Raw genomic sequence first — 19,365 nt, 5'->3', positions numbered from 1 at the left:
CACCACTAGATGCACCAGAGGAGGACAAGCAGAGAGCAAGCAGTGGGCCATCATGTTTAGCTGCATGAGTTCAAGAGCGGTACACGTTGAGGTCATCGAATCTTTGGATACATCCAGCTGCATTAATGCTCTCAGGCACTTCTTTGCGCTAAGAGGCCCTGCAAAACAGTTAAGGTCTGATTGCGGCATGAACTTTGTTGGAGCGTCCAAGGAGCTGGGGATGGACAAAATGTTGCAAAGGTACCTCAGTCAGCAGGGATGCAACTGGGAGTTTAACACACCACACGCCTCTCACATGGGAGGCGCATGGGAGTGGATGATTGGTATCGCCAGAAGAATTCTTGATTCAATGTTTCTGCAGCAACGCACCCGACTGACCCACGAGGTACTGTGCACACTAATGGCAGAGGTCACAGCCATTATAAATGCACGACCACTCCTACCTGTGTCTTCTGACCCGGAAAACCCCTTCATACTCTCGCCATCAATGCTCCTTACGCAGAAGGCAGGAGCTCCCCCTCCACCTGGGGACTTCTCTGATAAGGATTTGTACACAAAACAATGGAGACAGGTTCAGGCTCTTGCAAATCGGTTCTGGTCTCGTTGGAGACATAAATATCTACCTTTGTTGCAACACAGACAAAAGTGGACAGAACCCTGCAGGAATCTTCAAGTTGGAGATTTAGTCCTGCTCAGGGACAAGCAAATCACCCACAACTGCTGGCCAATGGCCAGAATCACTGCCACATTCCCTAGTAGGGATGGACATGTCAGGAAGGTTGAGTTGAAAACTTCTGACCAAGGTGATCTGAAAACTTACCAAAGGCCAGTGGCAGAAGTCATTGTACTTCTACCTAAGGACTGATTTAGAGACTGAAGTTTTGTATTATGTTCATTGTGACCTTACGAAGGTCAGGCGGGGAGTGTGTTGCCTTTAAGGCATTTGTTTAGTTTATTATATTTTCGCTTTAGTAATTCGTTTGTAATCATTTTCTAGTTAAGGTTGTTTAAAGTAAATTTGTTGTCTGTGATATATCGCGGCATGCGATGACGTCACACCCGGTTTCGCCGCGTCCTGTGGGAAAATACCGGTTTGGAGAAACGGGAAGGAGGGGGCTTATGTGTGTGCAGGATCAGCGCGAGAAAAGTTTTCTTTTTACGCACTAGAAACATCAGAGAAGCAACGCCGTAAGTTCATAAGATAATCGATATGTTGAATTAAAAATGTTAATGCTGATTCTGTTAAAAGTAATGACGGTTGATAAAGTTTAATGTTTTTTGTTATTTAAAGAGTTGCGGATAGTTTGTGTTGATGTATTTAAAGCCAGTCGATGGCGTAGGTAGATTCTGACTGTAAGTTGCACTTTAATGTAATATAGTGGTTGCAGTTTTACTTTTGCAAGTATTTATGATGTAAATGTGATGTCAAGAAGGAAACAAATACTGTATATATTTTGTATTGTTTTATCAACAGTTTTCACCATACGTTAATGTGGAAGAGTGAACAGTAAATGGTTAATCTTACTGGGACCGCCTCATTGACTGGTTTATGCTTGGTGTTTAGTTCAGAGTTCTTTTACACCTGTGCGAGAACACTACAAAGGATGTTGCAGGATTGATGTATTTCAAAAAAAGTAAATACTCAAAAGCAAAATAGTACAACCAAGGCTAACAAAGGATGCCAAACTACTGTAAAAGCAAAAGAAAGGGGCATACAACAAAGCAAAGTTTAGCAGGAAGATAGAGGATTGGGAAACTTCTAACAATCTCCAGAAAGCAACTAAAAGAATCATTAAGAGGGAAAAGCTAAAATATGAAAGCAAGCTAGCAAACAATATCAAGGTGGATATAAAAAGCTTTTTGAAGTGTATAAAAAATACGAGAGATGAGAGTGGATATAGGACCACTTGAAAATGAGGCCGGAAAAATAATAACAGGGGACAAGGAGCTGACCGATGAACTAAATGAGTATCTTGCGTTAGTCTTCACTGTGGAGGAAACTAGCAGCGTGCCAGGTGTTGAAGGGTATGAAGGAAGAGAAGTAAGTGCAGTTACTATTGCAAGGGAGAAGGTGCTCAAAAAGCTGCAAGATCAAAAGGTACATAAGAACATAAGAAATAGGAATAGGAGTTGGCCATCTGGCTGGTTGAGCCTGCTCTACCATTCAATAAGATCATGGCTGATCTGGCCATGAACTTATCTCCACCTACCTGCCTTTTCCCGATAACCTTTAATTCCCCTACTATGCAAAAAACTATCCTACCTTGTCTTAAATATATTTACTGAGGTAGCCTCCACTGCTTCATTGGCAGAGAATTCCACAGATTCACCACTCTCTGGGAAAAGCAGTTTCTCCTCATCTCCGTCCTAAATGTACTCCCCCAGTTCTTGAGGCTACGCCCCCTAGTTCTAGTCTCACCTACTAATGGAAACAACTTATTTATTCTATCGTATTTATCCCTTTCATAATGTTATGTTTCTATAAGATCATTCTTCTGAATTCCAGTGAGTACAGTCCTAGGCGACTCAATCTCTTCTCATAGTCTAACCCCCTCATCTCTGGAACCTGCTGAACCTCCTCTGCACCACCTTCAAAGCCAGTATATTCATCCTCAAGTAAGGAGATCAGAATTGCATGCAGTACTCCAGGTGCGGCCTCACCAGTAACACCCTGCTCTTAAATTCAATCCCTCTAGCAATGGGCCAACATTCCATTTGCCTTCTTGATAGCCTGCTGCACCTGCAAACCAACCTTTTCTGATTCACTCCCAAGTCCCTCTGCACAACAGCATGCAGTTATTTTTTTAATCATTTAAATAATCTGCTCTTTCATTTTACATAAAACTCTTACATAAGTCCCCAGACCAGACGAACTGCACCCTACGGTTCTGAAGGAGGTAGCGGTAGAGATTGCGGAGGTATTAATAATTGATCTTTCAAGAATCATTGGACTCTGGCATGGTTCCAGAGGACCGGATAATTGCAAATGTCACTCCACTCTCTAAGAAAAAAGAGAGGCAGCAGAAAGGAAATTATAGACCAGTTAACCTGACCCCAGTGGTTGGGAAGATGTTGGAGTTAATTGCTGGGATGAAGTCATGGAGTTCTTGGTGATACAGGACAATACAGGACAAAGTCAGCATGGTTTCCTTAAGGGGAAATCTTGCCTGATGAACCTGTTGGAATTCTTTGAGATTACAGGTCAGATATATAAAAAGGATGCAGTGGTTGCTGTATATTTGTATTTTCAAAAGGCCTTTAACACTTTGACAAGGTGCCACACATGTGGCTGCCTACCAAGTTAAGAGCCCATGGTATTACTGTGAAGTTATTAGCATGATTTAGAGCATTGGTTGATTGGTAGGAGGCAGTGAGTGGAAATAAAAGGATCCTTTTCTGGTTGGCTGCCAGTGACTAGTGGTGTTCCAGACAACTTCTTTTTATGTGTATATCAATGATTTAGATGATGGAATAAATGGCTTTGTTGCCATGTTTGTAGATGATACGAAGATTGGTAGAGAGGCAGGTAGTTTTGAGGAAACAAGAAAGTTGCAGAAGGACTTAGACAGATTAGGGGAATGGGCAAGAAAGTGGCAAATGAAATATGATGTTGGAAAATGCATGGTTGTACACTTTGGTAGAAGAATTAAACATGTGCTCAATTTTCTAAACGGAGAGAAAATCCAAAAATCTGAGATGCAGAGGGACCTGAGAGTCCTTGTGGAGAACAGCCTGAAGATTAGCTTGCAGGTTGAATTGGTAATGAGGAGGCAAATGCAATGTTAGCATTCTTTTCAAGAGGTCTAGAACATAAGAGCAGGGATGTGATGCTGAAACTTTATAAGGCACTAGTGAGGCCTCAGCTTGAGTATTGTAAACAGTTTTGGGCTCATTATCTAACAAAAGATGTGCTGGCACTGGAGAGGGTTTAGAGGAGTTTCACAAGGATGATTCCAGGAAGGAAAGGGTTATCATATGAGGAATGTTTGATGGCTCTGGGTCTGAGCTCGCTTTAATTTAGAAGGATGTGGCGGGGGGCGGGGCGGAATTGAATGTTGAAAGGCCTAGGCAGGGTAGGTGTGAAAAGAATGTTTTCTATGGTGGGAGTCTAGGACAAGAGGGCACAGCCTCAGTATAGAGGGGTGTCCATTTAAAGCAGAAATGTGGGGAAATTTCATTAGCCAAAGGGTGGTGAATTTGTGGAATTTGCTACCACAGACAGCTGTGGAGGCCAGGTCGTTGGGTATATTTAAGGCAGAGCTTGATAGGTTCTTGATTGAATGTGGCTTCAAAGAGAAAAGGCTGGGGTGTGGGGCTGAGGAGGGGAAGAAAAGGATCAACTGTGATTGAATGATGGAAATGACTGAATGAGCTGAATGGCCTAATTCTGCTCCTATGTCTTATGGTCTAAGTGCACACGGTGCTTGAAGTGTGGTCTCACCAAGGCCCTATATTGTCGCAGTAATTTATCTTTGCTACTGCACTCAAAACTTCTTGCAAAGAGGGGCAGAATACCATTTACGTTCTTAACCATATGCTCTAACGATAATGTGCACATGGATGCTCAAATACAACACATCCTCCATCTATTCTGCCACAACACCCTCAAAATAAGATATTCCTTTCAGAATTCTGTGTTGACTGATTATCACCTGTATTATTTTATAAGCATTTTGTTACCATATCTTCTGGTAGACTAGTATTTTTCTACTAATGATGTTAGACTAAGTTCCCTGTTTCCTCCCTTCATTTTAAATAGTGGGTTACATTTGTCACACTCCAGCTTCCAGGAAAACATGATAATTCATCAAATTTTGGAAGATGATGCATCCACTCCCTGTGTTCATTTCAATTAGTATATCCTCAGTTAATTCTGCTACTAAGCTTCTGATGTCTTGCAGGTCAAAACTTGAGGTATTTGCAACTTCTAGTTTACTATGCACAAAGACTTCTTACTCAACAGGCAATATGGCTTTGTTAGGATTGCAGGTTTGTCTATACTGCCATTAACTGCATGCCAATGCCTTTCTGTGCCATATGTGCTGTAATGTTCAATGTCAATGCTATTCAAACAAGAACTGAAAATATTCATCCTTTCATCGTTCAGCTGCTTTCCATGCATATCAATGCCTAGTTCACTCTGTGGCTGTCTGCTGTTCCATGTGAGCCCCCATGGAAAATCAGAGAACTGCTACTCCCTGACATGGGCACTTTGTATGTTATGTAGAGCAAATGCTGCAGAATTTATACTTATTAGTTATCAGTAAAAATGGGAGATAATGTCGACTCCATCCTCCTAACACTAAACATATCCCTCAAAAAAATGTGGCATCCATTGGTTTCAATGTCATTTCCACATGTAGAATCCCTACCAGTAGTTGCTTCAGTCACAGAATATCTTCTTTTTAAGAGGTTCAGACTGACTACTGTTGATTCATAATTATCTCTTTAATTCCTATTTGGATTGAGTCTCCAGGGAGACCTTGTCTGGAGCATCCTGGCTAAAGCAATCCGTATGAGTGAGTTATTAAGTAAGCGCTATTTGATATGTTTAATAGTACAACCAAGAACACTTTTCATCACTCTACTCATGATTGATAGATGGAAAGTATTAGCTACTTTTTGTGGTAAGAACCAATCTGCAATTTTGCTCATTATCAGGTATGTACCTGTGTTATAAGCTCTCCGATTCTCCTCCCCTTGGCATCTTAAAACATACTTACTTTCTCAATTTTTCCAATATTAATAAAGGATGTGAATTGAAATATTAAGCCCATCATAGTCTCTACAGATGCTGTCTGATTATTTTTTACGTGTTCTGTTTTAAATAGCTGTTAAGATAGAAGCTCTCCCTGAGCCTCATGGTACTTGCTTTCAGGTTTTTGTATCTTCTGCCTAATGGGAGAAGAAGAGTGGTGTCCACTGCTCTTCTTTCTGAAGGCAATGACCACCTCTTTGTTGTGGCTGACCTTGAGAGAAAGGTTGTCGTCATGACACCACATCACTAGGCTTTCTATCTCCTTCCTGTACTTCAACTCATCATTATTTGAGATTCTGCCCACTATGGTGGTATCATCTGAGAATATGTAGATGGACTTAGAACAGAGTATTTCCACACATTCGTGACTGTATTATAACAGAAATATTTCCTCCTCTCATGTCTCTTTTTTTTAGCTTGGTATCAATTTTTGCAAAAAATGCAGTGTTTTTTTTTTGCATAAATCTCAACAACTGGAAAAGAAGATCACCACTGAAAATGAAAATCTGGTAGCTATTTTTAGTGAGTGGAGGTAGCTGGATGAGAAAAACAATTCATTGTCAAACTACATTATGTGACATTGGAGGAGCTTTAACATTGGACTGTAAATTAATACAATGGTGAATTGCTAGCAAATATCTTTAGGAGGGCTTATATATTCACTATGGACATAATGGCAAACCATGTAATTTTCACTGTAGCCTTTGCCACTTTTTATACCTTGAAACAACCAGGAGCTAAATTTAAGTACCGGTATGCCCTGGTTTCAATAGGTACATTTAATGTCAGAGAAATGTATACAATATACATCCTGAAATTCTTTTTATTCACAAACATCCACAAAAACAGAGGAGTGCCCCAAAGAATGAATGACAGTTAAATGTTAGAACCCCAAAGCCCCCCCCCTCCAGCTCCCCCTCCCATGCATAAGTAGCAGCATGGCAACGACCCCCTCCCCCACCAGCAAAAAAGCATCGGCGCCCCCCACAAACATCAAGTATGTTTTATGTGATTGTACAATAGACAGCAGATACATCTGCTCAATGGTTAATCATGATATCTCATTGTTTGAGCATATTTTCACTGCTCCCAGTTTATCCATCACAGCTGGGAATAACAGTCCAGCCAGTGGATAAGGCATTCTAATGCTATCATTACTTACTGAGCCAGATTGGAACGAAAGTACAGAAAAGGCAGCTTAAAAGTACTTAAAATTAAATTCTGGTAACAATTTCAATCAGGCAGAATGATACTCCACAGCTTTGTTGTTGTAATTATAGAGTTCCAAAGTTCAGTGTCAAGAGAAAGGCATAAAATTCTCAGTTCCAGATTCTTCTACAACATTGATTTCTCATCTAAATGGTTGAGGTAGAATTAGTTTGTGCACATAATTCGTTCATCAAAATAAAATTCACCAGAGAGCTTGACCATGACATTGAATTTAAGAGCTTGAGTGAAACACATGATCCAGTGCTAAGAATAATTGAGTGATATGTGGAATAATGACATTTATAGTTTGTGCCTGCTGAATTTTGCTGAATTTAATAATAGTATATGATTGAATGTTTTTGTTATAGTGTTTCTTCTCTGCTATCTCTGGGTTATTATCAGTCAGGAGCAAAGTAATATCAGTAGGCCACATACTGACTCACACCTGACTCACAGCCCAGCCCACACAATTTGTGAACTTGAGTGGGAATCCTTTGAAAATAAATATATTTTCATTTCAAAACTTATCCCTTAAATTTATAGACACAAGAGACTGCTGATTCTGGAAATCTGAAGCAACACACAAAGTCACTGGAGGAACTCAGTGTGTCAGGCACCATCAATGGAGGGAAATGGATAGTTGACATTCCTAGTCTTTTGTCTTAATCAGGGCTAGAAAGAAAGACAGCAGATAGCCAATATAAAAAGGTTGGGGAAGGGGAAGAAAAAGTGTTAGCAGGTGATAGGTGGATCTATGTGAGTGGGGGGTTATAGGCAGGTGACAGATAGAAGAGCATGGGAATAACGTAAGAAGCTGGGAGATGATAGATGGAAGTGACAAAGAGCTGAAGAAGATGGAATCTGACAGGAGGGAACAGTGGAGCATAGAATAAAGGGAAGGAAGTGAGGAAGGGAACTGGAGGGAAGAATATGTAAGTAATGCTGAGATCAAGAAGGTAGGTGAGGGGAAAGTTGGGGTAATGAGGGCTAGTGGATTAAAAGTGAAAAATAGAGACAGAACAGAGTGGTTACAGGAAGTTAGAGAAAACAATGTGCATGCCATCAGGTTGGAGACTACCAAGGTGGAATATGAGGTGCTGTTTCTCTAATCTGCACCTAGCCTTAACTTGTCAGTAGAGGAGGTTTTGGACAGACATTTCATGGGTGGAAATGAAAAGTGGAATAAAATCAGCTGGCTAATGCCATCAATTCAATAAGTTGTTCATTTATTGAACACCTATGGATTCACATGTAAAGGATGCCTCATCTGTAATGACTATTTAGGGTCATAAATGGTGGTAATGGAGAAGATGAAGGGGCAGGTGTAACACAGTGCAGATGCAGATGTAAGTGCTTAGAAGGGGATTGGTGGGGAGGGACAAGCAAACAAGGGAGTCACGGAGAAACAATTCCTGCAGAAAGTGGAGAATGGAGGGAAAGATGTGTCCAGTGGCAGGATCCTGTTGGAGATGGCTTGAGAATGATATGTTAGATGTGTAAGCTTGTGGAGTGGTAGATGAGGACAATGGGATCTCTATCCCTGTTACGCCTGAGAAGGGATGGGGATGAGGGGAATCATATGCAAAATGAGGTATAGGTGAGGGCTGTAATGATAGCAGTGGGGAAAAACCCTGTTTTCTGAAAATGTGGGGCATCTTCGAAAGCCTCATCATGAGAACAGATGTAGTGGAGATGGAGGAACTGAGAAAAGGGAATTACATACTTGCAAGTGCAGGATGGGAAGAAGTGTTGTCAAAGTAACTGTAGGAGTCAGTGGGTTTGTAGAAACTGTCAGTAGGTAAACTGTCATCCAAGATGGAAGCAGAGAGATCAAGAAAGAGGAGAGAGGTGTCAGAGGTAGACGGAGTGAATTTCAGGGTAGGATGGAAGTTGAAGAAATTTTCAAGCTCCATACAGTTGCAAAAAAACACACTAATGCAGTTGTCATTGTAGCAGAGAACGAGTTAGGAAGCATTGCCAGTGTAGGTTTCAAACATAGATTGCTACACACAGCCAACAAAAATACAGGCAAAACTAGGGCCCATACAAATGCCCATAGCTACAGCTTTGTATCAGCATCACAAGTCAAATGTATCAGTATTACAGTGGATTAAAGGAAATTATAGAGGCATGAGAGAGGAACTGGCCAAAGTGGCACTAGTATGGATGGCGGCAAAACAGTAATGGTTGGAGTTTCTGGGGGAAATTCAGAAGGAGCAGGATAGATGCATCCCAAAGATGAGGAAGTATTTTAAAGGGAGGATGATGCAATCATGGCTAACAAGGGAAATCAAAGACAGCATAAAAGCAAAATAGAGGGCATATAATATAGCAAAATTTAGCGGGAAGACAGAGGATTGGGAAACTTTTAAAAACTAATAGATGGCAACAAAATAGCCAGAAGAAGAGAAAAGATTAAATATGAAGGTAAGCTAGCCAATAATATAAAAGAGGATACCAAAAGGTTTTTCAGATCTATAAAGAGTAAAAGAGAAGCAAGAGTGGGTATCTACCACTAAAAAATGGTGCGGGACAGGAAGTAATAAGAGACAAATAGCAGATGAACTTAATAAATATCTTGTGTCAGTCTTCACTGTGGAAAATTCTAGCAGAAAGCCTGATATTCTGGAGTGTCTGGGGGAAGAAGTGAACATTATTATTAAGGGCAAGGTACTTAGGAAGCTGAAAAGTCTGAAGTTAGATAAGTCACCTGGACCGGATAAACTACACCTCAGGGTTCTGAAAAAGGTGGCTGAAGAGATTGTGGAGGTATTAGTAATTATCTTTCAAGATTTGCTAGATTCTGGAAAGGTTCCTGATGCACCATCAATAACTCTCGGAGTCGGGAGGCAAACAATAGGCTTTTATTAGCTGCAAGAGACCATGATTAGTAGCAAGAGACCACCACACAACATCCTGGAGACTGAGGGAGGAGTAGTGCCTCCAACCGCCTTTATACAGGGGTCTGTGGGAGGAGCCGCAGGAGCAGTCAGCAGAGGAGCGTGTCCAGACAGGTATATGTAGTTCACCACAGTTCCAATGACTGAAAAATTATGAATTTCACTACACTCTTTAAGAAGGGATGGAGGCAGAAGAAATTATAGGCCAGATAGCCTGACTTCAGTGGTTGAGAAGATATTGGAGTCCATTATTAAGAATGAGATTTCAGGGTACTTGGAGGCACATGACAAAATGTCAACCTAGATTCCTTTAAGGGAAATCTTGCCTGCCAAATCTGTTGGAATTCTTTGATAACATACAGGATAGACAAAGAAGAGTCAGTGTATGCCGTGTACTTGGATTTTCAGAAGGTATTTAATAAGGTGCTGTATATGAGGCTGTTTAACAAGATAAGAGCTCATGGTATTACAGTAAAGATACTAGCATGTAAGGAGAATTGAATGACTAGCAGGAAGCAAAGAGTAAGAATAAAAAGGGCCTTTTCCAGTTGGCTGCCTGTGACCAGTGGTGTTCCACAGGGGTCATTGTTGGGACCGCCTCTTTTCACATTATATGTCAATGATTGGTGGAATTGATGGGTTTGTGGCCAGGTTTGCAGATAATACCAAGAGTGGTGGAGGGACATGTAGTGTTGAGGAAGTAGGGAGTCTGCAGAAGGACCTAGACAGATAGGGAGAATGTGCAAAGAAGTGGCAGATGGAAAATAGTATAGGGAAGTGTACGGTCAGGCACTTTGGTAGAAGGAATAAAAGAGTAGACTATTTTCTAAATTCGAAAAAAATGCAAAAAATCAGAGGTGGGAGTCCTTGTGCAAGAATCCCTACAGGTTAATTTGCAGGTTGAATCTTTGGTAAAGAAGGCAAATGCAATGTTAGCATTCATTTCAAGAGGGCTAGAATATAAGAGCAAGATATAATGCTGAGGCATTATAAGCCATTGGTCACACTGCACTTGACAGTATTATAAGCAGTTTTGGACCCCTTACGTAGGAAAAGTTTGAAGTGGCAAGATAGTGTAGTGGTTAGCACAACACTTTACAGTACCAACAGCCCAGGTTCAATTCTCATTTTTGCCTTTTAGGAGTTTGTACTCTACATTCTCCCTATAACTGTGTGGTTCATTTTCCTCCCAAGGTCCAAAGATGTACTGTTACGAAGGATGAACAACTCTGATGGGCAGAAGGGTGCAGAGTGGCCCCTGCCCCCCCTTTGGAGAATCGCAAATCACTACTATTTTGATGCTGCTACCAAAGAAGTAAGAGAGACAAAAGGAAATCTGCCAGGGCAGTTGTTATTGATAACAGCTCATGAAAGTGAATGAGAGAGAGAGACAACTAAGAGGAGATTTACTGCTATTGTCTTTTGGAGAAGGATTGTTTACTTGGTACTGTTCTATTCATTGAAATCCCTCAGGGGACAGCCAGAGTGGGCTGGTTTGATGGGTTAAGTCATTCAAACCTGATTGACACCTGAGACCCCATGAATGGGGATAAAATTGAGGTCTGGGGTGACACTCCTGAGACGCACCAGGAGAAACACTAGTGAGCATCAGAAACCCACGAGATAGGGTGGGACATCGAAGACCGAACGAAGGGTCGGTAAATTTTAACTCACAGTGTTTTATAGCGAGGCCAGTGGGGGCTTGTGTGTGTGTCCACCCTTGCCTGGGTGACGAGTCCACCACAGAAGAACGGTCTAGCTAAAGGATGGTGGGGTCATACCTGAATGGCCACAACAACAATGCATCGACGGATCAAAATCGTAAAGGAAGGTTGGCAAGACAATAGCTGTTACAGCTTACACGTTTTCTCTCTCTCTCTCTCTCCAACAATTGCAACACAGCGACCAACAACTACCACAGCCTGCATGGACTGAACTGAACTTTATATTTCCATCTGACAATTCATTATCCCCTAGACAACGATAGAGCTTGTTTCTTATTGATTATTATTATACCCGCACTTTTAGGTTTAGTATTGCTGACGTATATTATCTGTATATTTGCATTGATATTATTTTTGTATATTTTTACTAATAAATACTGTTGAAAATAGTATCACCAGACTCCAACGGACACTTCTATCTTTGCTGGTAAGACACCCAGTTACGGGGTACGTAACAAAATTGGGGCCTCGTCTCGAGATTTGATACCAAATTGGAGGGCCAGTGAATCGGGCTATAAGTCCAGACTTGGATATGGTTGCATGGGTAACCAGACGGGAAACCAGCAAAGATGGACGTAGATGAATTTACACAAAACCCAACTTTGAAGGCGCTAGAGGATGCCACAAAGACGGACTTGGTAAATATTGCGAAAGGATTAAATCTCACAGAGGTGAAGTCGTCAATTAAAAAGTGGGAGATGCAGACGGCCATAGCTCAGTATTATATTGAGAAGGATGTGTTTTCGGCTGAGGTATTGGAACATATCCCTGAAAAGGTATCAGCTATTGGGATGGTTCGGTTAGAGTTGGAAAACTTAAGGTTGGAACAGAAGAAAAGGGAGCATGAGCTCCAGTTACAGGAGAAAGAGAAACAGAGGGAGCATGAATTTAGGTTAAAACAGCTGGAAGCAGAGGAAAGGGAGAAGGAAAGAGCTGAAAGGGAGAAGGAAAGAGCTGAAAAGGAGAAGGAAAGAGCTGAAAGGGAGAAGGAAAGAGCTGAAAAGGAAAAGGAGAAGGAGAAACAGAGGCAGCATGAGCTGGAAATGGAGAAGTTAAAGCAAGAGGGAAGAGTCCCAGGGGCAGACCGAGAGGAGAAGTTTAATGTTAGTAGGGAGTTTAGGTTAGTACCTCCATTCGAGGAGACAGATGTTGATAGTTATTTCTTGCATTTTGAAAAGGTGGCAGTGAATCAGAAGTGGCCTAGAAATCAGTGGGTGGCGTTGTTACAAAGTGTGTTAAAAGGGAAGGCTCAACGGGCATATGTGGCATTGTCCATGGATGTGTCTGCGGATTATGAGGAAATAAAGCGGGCCATCCTTCGGACCTATGAGTTAATCCCTGAAGCATATAGACAAAAGTTCAGAGATTTAAAGAAAGTGTGGAATCAGACATATGCAGAGTTTGCCTATGAGAAGGGTATGCTCCTGGATCGCTGGTGTGCAGCAGAAAAGGTGGAGGAGGATTTCCATCGTTTCAGAGAGTTAATTCTGATTGAGGAATTTAAAGGTTGTGTTTTGGATGATATCCGGATGTATCTGAACGAGAAGCCGAATAAGTCTATATCAGAATTTGCCAGGTTCGCAGGTGAATATGTCCTAACCCACAAGACAAAGTTTTCCTTGAATAAGAGTTACCAGAAAGACCATAGGGACGGTAGAGAAAGCCCGCCGGCTAAGGTAGAAAATAAGCCGGGAGCTACTGGTAAAGGTAAGGAGGAAGAAAGGCAGGCTGGCAGGAGGGTTCCTGGCTTGACCTGTTTTAATTGTGGAAAGGTTGGTCATATTGCATCTAAGTGCTTTGCTCCGAGGAAGGAGACAGGAAAAGGGAAAGCAGCAGTCCCTACAGGGTGTATTGAGTCGATCAGCAAATCGACGAGAAAGGTCAAGGTAGATAAAATACGAGAGGGTCGTGAGAAATTTATTTCAGAAGGGACCGTGTCTGTGAAAGAGGGAGAAACCCCAGTTCCAGTGCGGATCTGGAGAGATACTGGAGCTGATCAGTCATTGATTCTCAGGAAGGTACTAGATTTTGGTCCTGAGACTGGAGAGGTAGTTTTGAGAGGTGTTGGAAAAGGGACAGAAGCTGTACCTTTGCATAGGATCATTATAAATTGTGATCTGGTATCTGGACCAGTTGAAATAGGGGTGCGGTCAGAATTACCGAGAGACGGCGTGGACGTCCTTCTTGGTAATGATTTAGCAGGTGGTGAGATGTGTTCAGCAGTGAAGCTGACGAGCAAGCCTGTGAGTGCTGAGGACCCGCCCCTAGATTCCAAGATCTATCCCACATGCGCAATCACTCGCAGCATGTCGAGAAAGGCAGCTGAGAAAGAGACCAGTTTAAATCAGTCCAGTGTTGATTTGGCTGAGATGTTTTTACAGACCCTGTACCAAGAGGGGTTAGGGGATGGTAAAACAGAGAATAGGGAGGTGGAAGAGAGTAAAGGAGAGGAGGTAGACATACCCTTAGCCAGGAGAGACTGTATAGAGGCACAGAGTAAAGATGAGAAACAGATAAGGCAGTTAGAAGGTCCAGGGTTGGACATGGATGATCTGTCTGGCTTGACAGAACTGTTTGAAGAAGTTGAAAAATTTAAACGTATTCCCGATAATGATATAAGGGCAGTCCTAGATGAAAAGGATGCCGTTACCTTGAAGGAGTCTGCTGGGTTGGCAGATGAAGTTGTTTTAACCCGCAGGGTTGAGTTTACTCCGGATGGGAGTTGCCCAAAGAGTAACTGAGAGGATCAGAGGAACTTAGAATTTGAAAAAGGGACTGGTATGGAAAGCCTGGAAGAGGTAGATGTCCTGTTTGAGTGTGCTCGAGATGTGGATGCACATGGTACTGAACCTAGTATTGAAACTCAGGAAAAGTCTGAGGTATCTGATTTAGTTGAAAAGGAATGTAGTCCTTTTGGGTCAGATGGACTTGGTTCAGTGAAGAAAGGGTTAACCTTGGTACCAGTGGAGAGTGAGAACTCTCAGTTGTTTGTGTTAGGAGGTATGTTAAAAGTTAGTGAGGAGATGGAAGCTGGTGATGTTAGGAGGCAGAATTTGAAATGTTGTTTTGACAAAGAGGGATCACTTGCAGATGTGAAACTGAAAATTAATAGAATGAAGGGTCCTGAAGATAAAACTAACGACTTGCTTAAAAATAAAGAATTGTGTGGAAGTTCAGAAAATGGGCTAAGTTTGGAAAACATTGTTGATAAGATAACTCCTATGAAAGGAGTATGCAAAGGCCTATTCCACACTGGTGAGCAAGCTAACCACGTGAGAGTTAAATGGAAAAGGGGCAAAGGTTGACAAAATGCCACTTTGAATAATAGGATCTGGTTTTGAGGGATTTCGACAAAGCATGTAAATAATAAAGACAACACCATGGAAGATTGACTGTTAAGTTTAAAAGTAAAATAAAGATTAGTATTTGCATAAACTTTTGTAATGTACTACAGAATAATCACACATGTATTGGTTCACATTTTGTAATATACACTTAAGCTAAGATAACAACCCTTTAGTTTTTTTTTTGCTGACGAAAAGGAATAAAATAGGTGGTTATTAAATTGGAGTCTGATGCTGCAAGAATTTGATATTCAGATACAACATATTAAAGGAAGTGATAATGTACTCGCTGACTGCTTATCTAGATGCTAAGTTGAATGTATATCTGTATTGCTCTGTAGTTAAAAACTCTTCTGTATTTTGTTAGATTCTGTAATTCTGTAAGACTCTGTATTAGTTAATTTTTCCCTTTGGTGAAAATTCCCAGAAGGATGGGGGTGTTACGAAGGATGAACAACTCTGATGGGCAGAAGGGTGCAGAGTGGCCCCTGCCCCCCCTTTGGAGAATCGCAAATCACTACTATTTCGATGCTGCTACCAAGGAAGTAAGAGAGACAAAAGGAAATCTGCCAGGGCAGTTGTTATTGATAACAGCTCATGAAAGTGAATGAGAGAGAGAGACAACTAAGAGGAGATTTACTGCTATTGTCTTTTGGAGAAGGATTGTTTACTTGGTACTGTTCTATTTATTGAAATCCCTCAGGGGACAGCCAGAGTGGGCTGGTTTGATGGGTTAAGTCATTCAAACCTGATTGACACCTGAGACCCCATGAGTGGGGATAAAATTGAGGTCTGGGGTGACACCCCTGAGACGCACCAGGAGAAACGCTAGTGAGCATCAGAAACCCACGAGACAGGGTGGGACATCGAAGACCGAACGAAGGGTCGGTAAATTTTAACTCACAGTGTTTTATAGCGAGGCCAGTGGGGGCTTGTGTGTGTGTGTCCACCCTTGCCTGCGTGACGAGTCCACCACAGAAGAACGGTCTAGCTAAAGGATGGTGGGGTCATACCTGAATGGCCACAACAACAATGCATCGACGGATCAAAATCGTAAAGGAAGGTTGGCAAGACAATAGCTGTTACAGCTTACACGTTTTTTCTCTCTCTCTCTCTCCAACAATTGCAACACAGCGACCAACAACTACCGCAGCCTGCATGGACTGAACTGAACTGAACTTTATATTTCCATCTGACAATTCATTATCCCCTAGACAACGATAGAGCTTGTTTCTTATTGATTATTATTATACCCGCACTTTTAGGTTTAGTATTGCTGACGTATATTATCTGTATATTTGCATTGATATTATTTTTGTATATTTTTACTAATAAATACTGTTGAAAATACTATCACCAGACTCCAACGGACACTTCTATCTTTGCTGGTAAGACACCCAGTTACGGGGTATGTAACAGTACCGATTGGTAGGTTGATCATTGTAAATTGTCCTGTGATAGAGACTAGGATTAAATTGCGGGATTGCTGGGCGGCACAGCTCAAAGGGCTGTAAGGGCCTATTTCACGCTGTATCTCAATAAATAAAATAAATAAAAGATGTTGGGGTTCCAGAAGATGTACACAAGAACTATTCTGGGAATGAAAGGGTTAACATGAGCATTTGATGGCTCTGGGCCTTTATTTGCAGGAGTTTAGAAAAATGAGGGAAGAATCAGATTGAAATCTATTGAATGGTAAAAGGCCTAGAAAGAGTGGATGTGGAAAGGATGTTTCCTGTAAGGGTGAGTCTATGACCAGATGACACAGCCTCAGAATAGAGGGATATTCATTTCAATCAGAGATGAAGAGGAATTTCTTTAGTCACAAGGTAATGAATCTGTGGAATTCATTGCCACAAAATAGCTGTGGAGGCCAAGTCATTGGGTGAATTTAGAGTGAAGATTGATATGTTCTTGGTTAGTCAGGGCATCAAAGTTTTCGAGGAGAAGACAGAAGAATGGGGTTGAAAGGGATAATAAGTCAGTTATGATGTAGTGACAGTGCAGACTAGATTGTCAAAAGGCCTAATACTGATCCTATGTTTAACAGTCTTATGGTCTTTGGTTTGAAGAAAGTAGGAGAAATTGTTGAGCATGAGGACCAGTTCTGCTAGATGGAGGTGGAAGGTAGTGGTGGGGAAATTGTTGGGTCTCTTTTCCAGGAAGAAAAGATAAGGTCTTGATAAGGGCCAGAAGTGTATAGGGACTGCATGTCCATGGTGAAAATGAGGTGTTCAAGGCAAAGGAACTGAAGGATGTTGAAATGGTAGAGAACATGCATGGTGTTATTGATGTAGGTGGGAGTGGACTGAAACAAAGCAGAAAAGATGTCAAGATACTCCCTTCACTGGGATCCTCCTATCACCTGACAGCTCTTGCTCCACCCCTTCCCTTAACTTTTTTTGTACTGGCTATCTCCCCTTTTTCTTTCCAGTCCAGATGAAAGGTCTCAACCTCAACACTGACCATCTGCTTCCCTCCATTGATTCAGATTCAGATTTCCTCCAGCTCCTTTGCATATTGCCCCTTAAATTTGATTTTTTTCTAATGCTATGCCTAAGTAGATCCTTAGATGTAGTAAGTAGATGTGCTTAAGTTAAATATGTGACTAATTAATATTTACTTATTAGTTATTTAGCCAAGTGAAATATATTTAATATTAATGTTTCTCAGTGTTTTATTAATATGAGTAATATAACAAAACTATGAAAATAATTCATTATCTTTGACTCTTTTGCTAATTATGTGAGGTAAAAACAATTTGTTGAATGTTTTAGCTTGTTGAAAATAATAACTATTACTTAAAGTAGGCTTTAATAAAATTAACAAGCATATCATTTAAACAGGGGAAACAGATTTTGCTTTCTTACTTGTGCATGTAAGGCCCTTAATAAACCAGGTGTTAGTGTTGGTTTGCATGGAGGTAGAGATGATGAATTTTCTTCCTTTGATTTTTGGGCACGGAATCCTCCATTCGACATCGTGCCAAAGTAGCTGCAAGAGAAATCTATGTATTAATGTCACCTTTCACATAATGTTGCAGATCTTCTGATGACACAAGTTTACCTGTCACTTGCTCTTGCACTATGCTTTTTCTCTCAGCATGTTTGTGAAACAGCCATCCACTGGGACACTGGCTTCCAATACATTAGCAAACCCCAGTGCAATAATGCAATCCAAGGGTTTTCCCAGTGCAAGTGAACATTTGTATGAACAGAATTGACAGTCATTTAAATTCCACCGCAAGACTGCCAACATTTTAAAATCATTTTTTAGCATTTAAAGAACACTCGGGAACTATGATAAATTAATATATTAATGATTAAATAATAAAGATATTAAAATAAAAAGTACTAAGAAAATTTTGCAAATATCTAGAAACAATTTAAAACCAACAGAACTTAAAGTATATTTCCTATTCTCCACATAGCTCTTTGTTTCCATTCAATTCAATGGGGCAGAGTACAGTCAGTATGTCAGAGTACAGATTTCCCAATCTGGGAAATTTGCTGAAGGTTGTTATTTCTAACTGGACTTTCATGAGGAACATTATTGCCAGCTGCCATTACATACTAACAGCTTCCACCAATCAGGGCAAACAACATCACACACTACACTATATCATTCCTACTGTTTACTATGTAGATACTTATTAAAGTAATAACCAGCTCTAGCAACCATACCTAAAAGGGATGAATGTGGGCAAGTTCAACAGCTCAACTTAGCCCTGTCCCACCACCCAGATCTTGCCATTATTGAAGTGTTTATTATCAATATCTGTTGGTCACAGTTGCTATTGAGGCTGTTGAAGAAAACTGAGTTTTTACCTCAGCTACAATCCAGTTCCTCCATTGCTGAGCTTCACTGCTTTATAAGCTATCTATAGTGGAGTTTCTTTCCATCTCCACCTTCTGTAATTCTCTCGTTTTGCCTTTCTCCACTTAGATAGCCAAGAACTCCCACTAGGTAGCAGCAGCAGCAACTGAAGAGGTATAATTGTGAAAATTGGCATCCAGCACTCCACGATCAACAGTTCAGATATTCAGATGTCATGAAGTTTAAAGGTTAGTTTATATAGTGACGGTGTTCTGGTCAAACAACCTTCAGAGAGCCTTTAAATTATGCTTGTCCCATTTCTAACATGGCAATATCTGCTTATAAAATGGCCATTGCATTTTTCACAGAACTTATATCTGTCAACTTAAAGATTACAAGAGTTGTCAAAACCAGTTTCTTTAGTGGAAATTTAACCAAAGTTAAGCACTAAATTTGCAATTCATTTGTGGCAAAGATACATTAAAACTATGTAATTAAAGTCTGGACTAATTTTGTCATACTTTCTGACAAACATCATTTGATAATAGCAGAGAACTATGTAAACCAAATCATATCTCATTCTTCCAATATATCTCATCATGCTTAATTGTCAC

General features: G+C 40.9%; 1 protein-coding gene across 2 annotated transcripts in view; it reads right to left on the bottom strand.

Annotated features, from left to right (window-relative positions):
• LOC140727407 (ropporin-1-like) overlaps positions 1 to 19,365 on the bottom strand; it is a 42,098-nt gene that overhangs the window by 17,183 nt on the left and 5,550 nt on the right. The window contains exons 1-2 of one of the 2 annotated variants that reach the window (XM_073044687.1): positions 18,763 to 18,898; positions 17,806 to 17,929 (exon numbers count right to left, since the gene is read on the bottom strand). In XM_073044687.1, coding sequence (XP_072900788.1) covers positions 17,806 to 17,916 — 111 coding nt within the window. In that variant the 5' untranslated portion in view covers positions 17,917 to 17,929; positions 18,763 to 18,898. Of the gene's footprint in view, positions 1 to 17,805; positions 17,930 to 18,762; positions 18,899 to 19,365 lie in introns of those variants that run through there. The other variant, XM_073044686.1, reaches the window with a different exon arrangement.

Source organism: Hemitrygon akajei, chromosome 5 (genome assembly GCF_048418815.1).
Source record: "Hemitrygon akajei chromosome 5, sHemAka1.3, whole genome shotgun sequence".
In the NCBI taxonomy this organism is placed as follows: domain Eukaryota; kingdom Metazoa; phylum Chordata; class Chondrichthyes; order Myliobatiformes; family Dasyatidae; genus Hemitrygon; species Hemitrygon akajei.
The sequence above is the reverse complement of the archived record's forward strand: the minus strand, read 5'-3'. Positions and strand labels throughout refer to the sequence as shown.